We start from the raw sequence: 13696 nt of genomic DNA, 5'->3' as shown, positions 1-13696 counted from the left end.
TGTGGTTTTGTCCTCAGTAATGATATAATGATTTGTCAGTGAAATTATAGCTGTAATTAAAACTTAAGTGAAACATACCTGGAAAAGATTCAAACTATTCATTCAAAATTAAGTTGATATACCATTCTGTTTTTTTCTCACCTGGAGTTAGGCGAGTATCTATGACAAGCCAATAACTCGCAGTGGAAGTACACCGTGTCATAGTCGTTGAAGAATCTGAAGGCTTTGATTTTAAATTCTTGGAAGCTTCGTAAAGTATCGTAGCTGTAGTCCATTGTTGTATCTCGTGGACATCTACAATGCATTTGAAACATTCGTATGAACATTTAGTTAACATAGAATATTGTAGCGTACGTTTTTGGTTATCTACCAAAGGTTTTAATACATACTTTGCAGCAGTCTTAAAAATTGACTCAAGGGCTGGACTACTTCAACTGCTCCCTGTACCCTTGCTGGGGTATGACTTTGCATCTACATACGTCTACGATCACGAGAAATTCAGGGTACTGTCCCAAAGGCATGATTATCGCGATTTGCTCCCACATGTTCGAGTATATTCGTTTTTAACGCCCAGTTCGTTCGGCCTGTGACCCTCGGCTGGCAGGTGTTTCAATACTTGAAAGTATATCGCTGATCAGATCTTTGTTCTCAATCAGTGTTAAGTTGGCAAGTGCAGACAAGAAATTAGTTCTTCTCTGAAGTTAAAGGGAACCTGACACATACAGATGAACCTACTAATATGGTCAGGTAAGTAAATTAACACGGATAGAAGAATTTGTCGCAGCTTCAAAGGCTTTCAAAACAAATTCAAGCAGCTCTTTAACATTGAAGTCTTAGACGGCGTAATCTTATACCGGTTTCTTGCGTCTTTTTTTTTTTTTTTTTTTTTTTTTTTTCAAATGACAAATTCCTGGCGAAAGGAAAGAAAAATTTAAAATTGAGGATAATTATTGGAGCTTCTTTCACGTTATCTTAGGGAGCACAAAGCCCTTTCAAAGTGTTGTGTTCGTATCCTACTTACCCATTCTGTATAATGGTATATTGGGGCCAGGAATAAAAGCTTCCATCCTTAGTGGCCTTGCAGGTTTCAGCCATTATCGTCAGGTCAGCGCTGGACTCCACACTGTACCTTATGTACACAAAATCATTGAGTTCGACTTCCAGTGGGTAATCCTCCTGGGTGTAAGGAGTGTCAAATGACGAACTCTTGTAAAAGTCTACCTTAAAAGTGAGGTTGCCGTATCCCGCTGAAATAAAAATGTACAAAGTTTGTTAATATCTCTGTTAGAATCTTCTCTTAGGAGTATAATTGCCATTTAGGCCGTTAAATGTGTCTAATTCACCTTACAATAAAATTTAAAATAAGTACAAACAATTTCGGGCATACCTACAACCAAACTGTTCAAATTTGTCTGACATATTGAATTGCATAATGAAACGCCAACGAGATCAAGGGCCTGGGTTCTGGGAAACTGACAAAATCAATCTGACAAAATGCTACGTGGTGTATCTCCAATAGAATCTGCTGTCGGGACAGGAGTAAACGTGGTCATTGTTTTGCTTGATGCCATGGCACTAGCTTGGCTGCTTTCGACTATACTTTAGTGTCTTTTCGTGCCATTAAGGCAATTCCCACTGTATAGGGTGGAAACAACACTGGCCTGGCCATTTGATGTTTTCATTCATTCATTCATTCATTCATTCATTCTGTTTATTTTGCCTTTTCACTTAATGTACAGTATTTATAAATATTTTAATGTGAGGCGAGGTGACCTCTAGAAACCATCAGGCTTTTAGTTAAGGCCACCTCGTACGTAACAATACGGTTACATAAATAGTGCAACAGTGTGCGGCTTTGCCAGTTCAGTAATTATTTTATAATTATTTTATAATTATATTTATAATTTATGATTGTATAATTATTTTTTATATTATTTCTGCGAGTTAGAAGAAAGAAACGATATCAATTGCAATGAGTTAAAAGTTTCATATACACTGTACCTTCTGTCAAAAAGTAAATGGGTTGAGGAGTGAAACTCAAGCTTAGTAATTTCCTTCTGGAATAGCTGCAGTAAAATGGCAGTTTGATGTCATGTGTCCGAGTGATAACGTAGTCGATGATCACAGCGTCCGCTTGAATTTCATTCCAGAAAATAAGAGCGTCTTGGGTCTCATTTACCAAAGTTCCGCAGCCATTCAGAGAAGTGCTGATCAGCAGATGCGTGTCATTTTGAGTCGCTCTACACGAAGAGTAACGCAAGTGTAGGTGACTAACTTCAAAGAAAGGGAATGTCCTCTTTTCTAACGACACCGTCATATTGCTGTCACCACAGCTAACGGACACGCCAGGCTCTTCACAGAGGCGAAAGAGAGAAAGAAATACAAGGTTATGAAAAAGATCCTAATCAAATAGACTCGTCCTATTGAAAAATTAATTTTTAAAATTCCCAATTATATATAAAATGTCTCAAAGACACTGAATAAAAGCCTCTTTTTACATCTTTAATTTCCGAAAGAACCGCCAGCTATGGATATCACTCTGTCAATTCACCTGTAACATGTATGATGGCGCGGGGAAAACAGCCTGAAGAGATTTTCAAAGATAAGGCTTGAAATTATAGTATAGTTGATCCGCTCATGAAAATATTTGTCAACTAGTACTGTCAATTTGCCTCATATATTATCAACGCCCGTGGTATGTTCTCAGTTATCGCATTTTAAGTGACATTGCTTACCAACACAGGTCAAATTGTTAGCACCCATAGTTCTCCCTTCCGGACAACCGCAGTAAAATGACCCAGGGATATTGAAGCAATGATGGCTGCAGCCACCATTGTTGATGGAACATTCGTCGATGTCTACGGAGAGAACATGCATAACATAAGTAACAGAATGCAGTCGTTAGCTGCCGATATGTATTTGAGGCATTAAGGAAGCGTGGCGGTCCGAATGCTTCGTTTATACATGTAAACTCATGACAAATATTTTATCTGCCGGCACGGAGGTCTGAGTTCTTGAAAATGCTGCCCTCAGCCTGCGGCCTCAGACAATATTTTCAAACCCGAGGTCACAGTTTTTCACTATACGGACTGACCCTAAGCCCGGCGGTATATAACGTAGTCATTTTTTTCTCTCTCTCTCAAATAATTTTTGTAACTGTTTGCCTTTTCCATACACGCATCGAGAGCGCGTTCCCGTTAGCGTGATCAGAGATTGGAAAATCCGGACCGCACTAAGGTCCAGTCAGATTGCATGATTCGTTAGCGTGCCCCCTTAATGGAAAAAATAAAACGTTTTATTTTGAGCTGTATCGTCTTGAATGGTAGCTTGTCGCGTTTGTAATTCTTTCTAGAAAAACGTTTAAATTACTTATGATTGTTTTTTTTGTTGTTGTTGTTTTTTGAGTCTCAGTTTTAAACGAACTTGTATTTCTTGCTGCTATGATTTCTGGATCATAATGAAAGGTGAAAGTCAAGATATTCACCTAAACAAGATTTTCCATCAGGGGCCAGTTGATATCCATTAACACAAGAACATGTGTAGCTTCCATAAGTGTTGCTGCAAATTTGCTCACAGTCTGAAGGTAGATGCAGCTCAAACTGAGAAGGATTGGGCAGGACATTAACGCTTGAAGCTGCATAAAAGCTTGAAGGCATCGCTGAAGCAGGAGTCGCATGTATCCCATTCACTGGAAACAGAACGAATAATTAATTCGACAGTGGAGAAAATGCAACGACAACTACAAGCATGGACCTTAATGTTGAGGGACACCATTAGGCCACAAATGTGAGTAAGAATTTTCTGAGGGCTAAGGCAACGGTGCGCTTGCTTGGGTATGTGTGATGTTTGGGGTTTTGTGTTAAACATTAAATACTTCATCTCTCTTATAGTGTACATGACACATCATAGAAATGATGTTTTACACACAGATGAACTTTAATGTCGTTGAGACCAGTTAGGATTTGCTCATCCAACGCAAGAGTATCAAGGATTATCAAAAAACAAAATTCTTTATCTAAGTCAAAAGAAACAGTCTGCGATAATTAAATCCAAATCGGAATAGAGTGTAGTTTGTTGTAACCCACACGATGAAATAAACAAGTAGATATTAAATTCAGTTGCTATTAGATCGCAAAGAAGTAAAATGAAAGAGATTTCAAATAAAAACATTGAAAGTCACATGCGTTCTGCTCTTGTCAACTCATTTGGTATCTAGTGCATTCAGAATAACCCAAATAACTCAGTCTTACCTGAAGGAGACCCTGGCGTGGTTGACACCGACGCTGTTGGGGTTATCAATGCTAGCAAATTCGGCAAAGAACAAAACTATACTTTTTTTTCCATGACGATATAGAGAAAATATGGGATTATTTTAACCGCTTCGGAGTCTTCTGAATTTAATGGCAACTTAACCCTGACTCTAGCTACGGAAAAAAAAAACGATTTTGCTGAAACACAATTTGGACCCTTTATCCCCAGTAGATATTAGAACGATTAGTTTCTTGTTCTATCGTCTCCAACAAACACAGAGAAATGACTGAGACGATGACGTGTTTGGTTCCTGAGTAGACATCATCATCCTCGCTGCCTTAGTCTCCTTGAACGCGGTCGGGTAAAACTTCAAGAGCGACCTCGAAATGGCATTAAAAATCGAAGATTCGACAAAATTCGAAACTCTTTGTCCGAAATGCTTCAAGTAGAAAGTATTTTCATTTTAACCCAAAAAAATTGGGGACAGTGGGGGACGGGGCTTGGATGCACTTTAATTAGCCATTTTGAAATCTAGAAGTGGCCTTGCTGGACAACGAAAACGAATTGATAATAACGTCATAATACCTGGCGTAGGTGATATAACGGTGGTACTTGTGATACTTGTTGTATAGTTCGCTGTGGAAATAAGCAAATAAGGCTGTAAATGACAAGTCGCTGTACCTTGTGCTTCACGACATCGAGAACATTTACATTACAAGTTTAATTTTAATTTGTTCAAATTTTTATTTTTATTTTTTTTCCCCATTGCTTTTACATTTCTCGTTATTACATGGTATTGATTTTATTGGCAGGAGATCCCAGCAAGTTTTCACAAACTTTTCTTGGGCATCTCCTACAATATTATAATTTCTGCTATAAAATTATATCTATCTAACGGAGAGCTGATAATAACATGGCCATAAAAATGATAATACTCATTGTAAGTTATTTTATGTAACTAAAATTAAGACCGTCGAGCAATTAGTTGTTGAGCAAGATCAATTTCATTTTCCTTTAATCTTGAATATATATAGTATGAGTGCGAGTTCTTTACTTCGTCAAGTAGATCATTGCATATTTTGGTACTTATGGCTTCTAGCGAGAATTTCCCGTAAGTTTTTTCTGTGATAATCCCTGTGTAGTTATTTAACAGATCTTGTGTCATAATGGTGTAGATCTCTATTTTGTAAAAAGTAATTGTGAAATGAGTATGCTAGTTATGTTCGCAGTATTATTTACAGTTTTAACAAGGTTGCTTGTTCGCTTATTTATCTTGTCTTCCTTTGTATCCTCACCTCCTCCATTTCCACAATAACGTGAATAGCAGTATGATGTTGGACCAAGTTCGTACACGTAAAATCCACTGCAGTTACGAACACGAATGCTCGTAGACCAAGAACAGCAAGAATACCAATCAAAGCACACTGTAGCATGCACAGCTCCGTCAGTTACAGAGGGATGTGAGCCACTCAACCAGCCCGGGTAAAGCGTACCGCATCGATAGTACCCTACACATGATGTGGGCATCTGAGTCCCCGCTGCCCCGCGAAACCGATACCAACCAAATGGAAGATTATTATCGCACTGGTAATAACCGTAGTATCCAGAAAAGTGTATTCCTCTAGCGGCGTCTTCCAGATATGAGTGGTTGGAGCATTCTGTCAGAACATCGAGGAAAGAAAAAAAAATTATACTAATAATGAAAAAAAAAAAAAATTTGAAAGAGTTTGTAAGCCTATAAAACTATGGGAAAATGAGTTTTACACTTTGGCCGATGTTATGAAAAGTTGGCCATAAAGTCCTTCCATTTTTTCTGTGACAAACAAAAAAATTCGTCTTCTGTCAGGGAAAAGAATGGCTATAAGAATTTTTTTCAACCAGAAATTTGGTCCGGTTAGATGACTTTCGTTGTGATAATATACGGCTTATTATTGTTGTTTGAATGGAAACTATCCGTATGGTAAAATCAATGCCGACCAAGATAGAACCAATCAGAACGCTCGGATTTACCTCAAGACGACCTTACAATAAAATAGAGAAAAATAATCAATTACCTTAAATGTAACAAATAAAGAAAGCGAAATGCAAAAATCGAAGTTCTACGTAAGAAATTCTGCCCTCAGTTGAATACAGGTAAAGGGAAATGTTTAAAAGCAACCTCACAGAATACCTGTGCTTATGCGTCAGGCACCTGGGTCGCTAAGGGTCCAGCCTGCATCTGCCGATGTATCTAATCTTTAGTGAGATAATACTTGTTGTCTATTGTCTCCATTGTATCCGACACAAATTAAAGGCAACAACTGCAATTGCTCAAGAAATCTTTCGCTCAATTAACGACTTATTTCCATTTGAGTGAGAAAACGGCACATCTTTCCACGATCGCTTACAATGTGGCTATAAATTACCTTAAATTTGATATTGATAATCATGGAAGGCATAGTTGATAGAGGGAAATGGTTAGGAAGGCCGGTAAACATAAAAGAAGCAAACAAACAGGCTAAGATTTATGCTGGAAGGCCCTTGACCCTGCACATCTTTTGTTTTATGCTCATCGCCTATGCATGGATAACAAAATCGCAATGCTTCTATCGGTTAATTGTATGAGCACACGTAACCACCTTTTGTCTTGTGTCAGGTTTTGCGCTGGGTCAGATTCCAAAACAGCAAACAACGACATACAAGAAAGAACTTTGCCAAGTTTCCTTACCATTTCTCTCAATTACTTATGTAAAAGGAAAATAAATACAACAAACCTGATGAATATGGCGACACTGAGCTGGAAGATGCAATTTGGGTGTGTGAATGAAAAATGAAACAGTGTTGCTAGGACAGTTTCTAGGCAAACTGTTAAAAAAGTGTCCCTCAGTGGAGAAAATGCAACGACAACTACAAGTATGGACCTTAATGTTGAGGGACACCATTAGGCCACACATGTGAGTAAGAATTTTCTGAGGGCTAAGGCAACGGTGCGCTTGCTTGGGTATGTGTGATGTTTGGGGTTTTGTATTAAACATTAAATACTTCATCTCTCTTATAGTGTACATGACACATCATAGAAATGATGTTTTACACACAGATGAACTTTAATGTCGTTGAGACCAGTTAGGATTTGCTCATCCAACGCAAGAGTATCAATGATTATCAAAAAAGAATATTCTTAATCTAAGTCAAAAGAAACAGTCTGCGATAATTAAATCCAAATCGAAATAGAGTGTAGTTTGTTGTAACCCACACAATCAAATAAGCAAGTAGATATTAAATTCAGTTGCTATTAGATCGCAAAGAAGTAAAATGAAAAAAAGATATTTCAAATAAAAACATTGAAAGTCACATGCGTTTTGCTCTTGTCAACTCATTTGCTATCAAGTGCATTCAGAATAACCCAAATAACTCAGTCTTACCTGAAGAAGACCCTGGCGTGGTTGACGCCGACGCTGTTGGGATTATCGATGCTAGCAAATTCGGAAAAGAACAAAAATATACTTTTATTTTCATAACGATATAAAGAAAATATGAGATTATTTCAACTGCTTCGGAGTCTTCTGAATGGAAACTTAACCTTGACTCCCGTTACCGTCGGAAAAGAAACGATTTTGCTGAAACACAATTTGGACCCTTTATCTTCAATAGATATTAGAACGATTAGTTTCTTGTTCTATCGTCTCGAGCAAACGCAGAGAAATGACTGAGGCAATGACGTGTTTGGTTCCTGAGTAGACGTCATCATCCTCACTGCCTTAGTCTCCTTGAACGCGGTCGGGTAAAACTTCAAGAGCGGCTTCGAAATGGCGTAAAAAATCGAAGATTCGACAAAATTCGAAACTCTTTGTCCGAAATGCTTCAAGTAGAAAGTATTTTCATTTTAGCCCAAAAAAACTGGGGATGGTTTGGGAGGGGGCTTGGATGCACTTTAATTAGCTCTTTTGAAATCTAGAAGTGGCCTTGCTGGACAACAAAAACGAATTGATAATAAGGTCATAATACCTGGTGTAGGTGATATAACGGTGGTACTTGTGATACTTGTTGTATAGTTCGCTGTGGAAATAAGTAAATAAGGCTGTAAATGACAAGTCGCTGTACCTTGTGCTTCACGACGTCGAATACATTTACATTAGAAGTTAAATTTTAATATGTTCAATTTCAATTTTTTCTTGTGTGACCCATTGCTTCTACATTTCTCGTTATTACATGGTATTGATTTTATTGGCAGGAGATCTAGCAAGTTTTTTAGAAACTTTTCTTGGGGATCTTCTATTACAATTTTATAATTTCCGCTATAAAATTATATCTATCTAACGGAGAGCTGATAATAACAGGGCCATAAAAATGATAGCAAATTAAGACAGTCGAGCAATTAGTTGTTGTGCAAGATCAATTTCATTTTCCTTCAATCTTGAATATATATAGTATGAGTGCGAGTTCTTTACTTCGTCAAGTAGATCATTGCATATTTTGGTACCTATGGCTTTTAGTGAGAATTTCCCGTAATTTTTTTTCTGCGATAATCCATGTGAAGTTATTTAGCAGATCTTGTATCATAATGGTGCAGATCTCTATTTTGTGAAAAGTAATTGTGAAATGAGTTTGTTAGTTAGGTTCGCAGTATTATTTACAGTTTTAACAAGGTTGCTTGTTCGCTTATTTATCTTGTCTTCCTTTGTATCCTCACCTCCTCCATTTCCACAATAACGTGAATGACAATATGATGTTGGACCAAGTTCGTACACGTAAAATCCACTGCAGTTACGAACACGAATGCTCGTAGACCAAGAACAGCAAGAATACCAATCAAAGCACACTGTAGCATGCACAGCTCCGTCAGTTACAGAGGGATGTGAGCCACTCAACCAGCCTGGGTACATCGTACCGCATCGATAGTACCCTACACATGATGTGGCCATCTGAGTCCCCGCTGCCCCACGAAACCGATACCAACCAAATGGAAGATTATTATCGCACTGGTAATAACCGTAGTATCCAGAAAAGTGTATTCCTCTAGCGGCGTCTTCCAGGTACGAGTGGTTGGAGCATTCTGTCAGAACATCGAGGAAAGAAAAAAATTATACTAATAATGAAAAAAAAATGGGAAAATGAGTTTTACACTTTGGCCGATGTTATGAAAAGTTGGCCATAAAGGCCTTCCATTCTTGCTGTGACAAACAAAAAAAATTCGTCTTCTGTCAGGGAAAAGAATGGCTATAAGGATTTTTTTCAACCAGAAATTTGGTCCAGTTAGATGACTTTCGTTGCGATGATATACGGCTTATTATCGTTTGAATGGAAACCATCCTTATGTTAAAATCAATGCCGACCAAGATAGAACCAATCAGAACGCTCGGATTTACCTCAAGACTGCCTTGCAATAAAATAATGAAAAATAATCAATTACGTTAAATGTAACAAATAAAGAAAGCGAAATACAAAAATCGAAGTTCTACGTAAGAAATTCTGCCCTCAGTTGAATAAAGGTAAAGGGAAAGTTTCCTTACCATTTCTCTCAATTAATTATGTAAAAGGAAAATAAATACTACAAACCTGATGAATATGGCGATACTGAGCTGGAAGAAACAGTTTGGCCTGTGAATGAAAAATGGAAGAGTGTTGCTAGGATAGTTTCTAGGCAAACTGTTAAAAAGCGTCCCTCACAAATTTTACAACGTAAAGTAAAAAGCCTGATCTTCTCACATACACAGTGGAGAGAACAACTATCAAAAGCCAAAGTTTCGTTGATGAAACTATAGCAAGAAAATGCTTTAAACTTTAAATGGTTTTATAAGGTATTCATATTTGGACTCTTCAAGAGAATAGTCGCTTCATTATCGCTTAGACAATTAGTTCAGTTGGAGAATGCCAATATCCTTTTGGAGGGTATATGCGTAAGGTAGCTTGCCGGACCCAACTTACCACTGTATGCAGCTGTTGAAGAGGAAATTGGATTTAGCCACCACCACAAACTACGCTTAGATCTTGAATGGCTAGCACATTCATCAACGTCTGCGAAGAGGTAAGAAAATTAGTAGTACTTCTCATTTGCTTTCTGTGAGATCAACTTTCTTTCTGTATCTTTACAAACGTACAAATGCTTCTACGGGAGTAATCTTTTACAATTTATTTCTGATCTAGTAGAGAGAGCTTCGTATTTCGTAATTACTCTAAACATAACAAGTCTAAGGTAGTATTGTGTACATTTTCCTTCCGGAATTAGGGAAAAATCTTAGGATAGAAAAACGATAATCTAGAAGTGAGACGTGTTTCTTTTCGTTGCTAAATTTGCTTGTATTGAATAACAACAGTCTCTATTAATCAGATCCTTTATAAATCACTCCTTGTGAATATCAGACTATCTGACACCGACTAGTTTACTTGAGGCTATTTATTAATTCTTATTATAATTATCATTGTGTAAAATAACGTCTAAAATTCCACCTTAATGATTAATTCTCTAGCTTGTTACAGTTTGCTTCTCTATAAGAATGAACTCGATAGCTGGCGGCTCCCTGCAAATATTGTTGTATTGTTTGTGTCCTTTATTTAAACTAGAAATGTTTCCTATTCGGCTGAGCAAAGCGAAAAGGGACTAGAATTATAATCTAACAACGGATTTCTAGTATTTCAACGCTCGTTATGTCGTGTCGATAATTTGGATGAGAAGCCAGGAGAATACTACAAAGGGCTTTAAAGGGGGACTATAATGTTTCAGCCAATCTTTAGTTGCACTACGAGCACAAAATCGCAGTCGAATTTGATTCTCAAATCTGGCAGTTCTATTAATGTTATCAACGCTCAGTCATAACGTACAACATACCAACACAACTTTTAAATCCTGGAGGAGCAAGAGAAGAACCAACAGGGCAAACTCCGTCTACAGTGAAACCCCAGTCGCTCGCGGACGTGATGCCTGGTGTGGGTGGCCCATCATACGAACAGCCTTGTCCTACAACCGCACCGTGGTCTATCAAGATAGCGTATGATCCGTTCATACTCAATGCTGCCTTGGGCGTGGCAAAGTGCAGTACCATGCGGTTGCTGTCGATAATGACGTACTGAGAGAGTGTGTCCACTTTATAAACTGTATAACTGCTGGGCTGCAGGACGAGTCGGATGTAGGCGGACGAACGAGGTTTCTTTATCTGTATGATCGATTTAGATAGTTTATGAGCTCGCCTTGCAAAAATATTGCAAGACTCGTAGAAATACACAGTGATATTGCAGACTAAGCTGTGTAATAAGGATAATAATATCAACTTGGATTGCTGGAAACGGTTCGAGCCTTAGAACCTCATAATGGCAGATATTATCAGACAGAGATTAAGGCATTAACCACCAAACATATTTATGAAACTGCGTATTTATCAAACTGTGTATTAATGTCAGGAGGTTCTTCCGTCACGTTTAAGTACGTTAACATAGGTTCAAGTTGTTTGAACATCTTAACACGAACCAGTGTTTTATCCGCCTGAAATGCTTTACACCAGGACATTCAGAAAAACAGCTACCTGCTCTATGGCTATTCGAACGCTTACTTATTGACAGTACATAACACTTAATATCCAAGAATATTAGATTCAAGATTAATTAAAGTGCCACTGAAACGAAATGTTTGTATGTGAGATTTTTGCTTACTAATAAAGTTTCAACCTTACTTGGGAACACTACAAACTTTTTTTTTCGCATACGGTAAGCGAAAACTGCTTTTTCAGCCGTTCGAAGTTGGCTGGTTAAGCCCGAAATTGGCGGCCGTTTTGGCGCGGCCAAAACAGCCTAGTGACGTCACTGGTTGTATCACTCTCATGCCGCGCTGAAAATTTAGAGTGATTATGGGAGAAGAGATTACTGTTCGAAGCCCCCCAAAAAACATCTTAAGGACATCTCAGAGCTGTAAAGCAGATAATAACAGTAGCCTTAGACATGAAGAGGTCGAGAGTCGATCCTGGGGCTTTCCAGTCTATTTAATTGGATATTTGCTGGATATTTTATGTAAGCAAGCAAACGAGTGGGAGTTCTTAGATCGCAAAATGATCGGGACTCTTGGTGAAATGGCCAGCAGTCGATTAAACAATATCTACGCCCATAAAGTAAAAAAGACATGAAAACAAGAGAAAGCGGCTTTTGAAAATATTATCCGGACTGCTGCTCCACGAATCGCAGCAACAACGCTTCGAGTTTTCGAGTCGCTTCGCTTCGCTTCGAGGAAACCGGACGCTTTGTGAGTTTCACAGCGGACGAGATTGTGCCACAGTGACCTTTAGTCCAGTTGTATCTGCTACATCCCACAAGTTATGACAACAGCAACAATTTAGGAAACCCTCTTCTTTTATATGAGGGAGCGAATTTAAACTAAGCGAAGGTAAACTAAGCTGCCATGACCCGTACAGGTATGTTCTCAGGAAATGAGAGAAAGCGTACGTGACAATGTCGGCGGCGAAAGGTCATATATGCAAATTAGTTTAAATTCTGTTTAATAAACCTTCGAAAGGAGTGTAAACTAGTGACGTTTTAACGAATTGTTTTGAACTTGGATACTATTAAATGAAGATCATAGACATAAGTATGTGCTAAAGAACTCAAAGTAATCCATCGGCCGTGAAATATCGCAATTGGGAGATACGTGTAAAAGAGAACCGAAATTCCCGATTTGTTTACACTGATACGTATGCGGCGATAAAGCAAACCCCGCTGCGGATCACAATTTTCAAAGATACATTTTGTCTACCACAAGAACTCTCACTTATTAGTATCATAAAAAGATGCCCTCTGTGTGCAAAGAAGTACTCGACTCAAAGCTTGTAGACCGTTAAAGTGCCACTGAAACGAAATTTTCGTACTCTCTTTTATTATCCCAATCTATAACTTCAAACGTGCTTAAAGTAATGGTGAACTTTATTTCTGTCAAATCCCAACGGAAAGTGCTTTTTTTAGTTGTTGAAATCGACTTTTTGGAGCAAAACTGTGCCCGGGCTCTGGAACCGAGTTTGAGGACCTGTGACGTCCCTGGTTGTATTCACGCAAGAAGCGCTATAGATTCTCTCTTGTTTTCACTTGATTTATTCAAGTTTATTCTTCATATTGTCGATACCTACTAGTTTTCTACCTTGTAATTTCTGTCCAGCCTTGACAAGAAATACACATCATAAACGTTGGAGGGCGCCAGAGTGTCGATTCACCAAAATAAATGCTACAGATTAGAACAGCTCAGTGTACTTTTCGAACATCTTGAGTACTCGATTGGAGATTTCGAAGACGAGTGTGGCAACTTTTAAATCACGTCCTGAAGCCTAAACACGATATTTCGTCTGTTTTCAGCCTGGTTCTGAAATTTGGATTCTCACGTTTATCTAAGGTCTATTAACAAGGTTCGAATATATCCTCGGCAACTTTTAATACTGCATTAAAAGCCGTAAGCGCATCAGCCATCCGCACAATCACGACGTTATTAACGGTCCAC

At 38.2% G+C, this 13696-nt stretch overlaps 1 protein-coding gene across 1 annotated transcript in view; it reads right to left on the bottom strand.

Annotated features, from left to right (window-relative positions):
* LOC145496153 (uncharacterized) overlaps nucleotides 1-13696 on the bottom strand; it is a 28196-nt gene that overhangs the window by 3052 nt on the left and 11448 nt on the right. The window contains exons 8-18 of the mRNA XM_081475798.1: nucleotides 11057-11381; nucleotides 10156-10245; nucleotides 9787-9828; nucleotides 8921-9283; nucleotides 8236-8286; nucleotides 4251-4301; nucleotides 3485-3688; nucleotides 2736-2858; nucleotides 2002-2352; nucleotides 1022-1247; nucleotides 142-294 (exon numbers count right to left, since the gene is read on the bottom strand). Of these exons, the coding sequence (XP_081331924.1) occupies nucleotides 142-294; nucleotides 1022-1247; nucleotides 2002-2352; nucleotides 2736-2858; nucleotides 3485-3688; nucleotides 4251-4301; nucleotides 8236-8286; nucleotides 8921-9283; nucleotides 9787-9828; nucleotides 10156-10245; nucleotides 11057-11381 (1979 nt within the window). The remainder of the gene's footprint in view (nucleotides 1-141; nucleotides 295-1021; nucleotides 1248-2001; nucleotides 2353-2735; nucleotides 2859-3484; nucleotides 3689-4250; nucleotides 4302-8235; nucleotides 8287-8920; nucleotides 9284-9786; nucleotides 9829-10155; nucleotides 10246-11056; nucleotides 11382-13696) is intronic.

This window comes from Orbicella franksi, chromosome 1 (genome assembly GCF_964199315.1).
Source record: "Orbicella franksi chromosome 1, jaOrbFran1.1, whole genome shotgun sequence".
NCBI lineage: Eukaryota > Metazoa > Cnidaria > Anthozoa > Scleractinia > Merulinidae > Orbicella > Orbicella franksi.
Note: the sequence above shows the minus strand (reverse complement) of the source record. Positions and strands in the feature narration are given on the sequence as shown.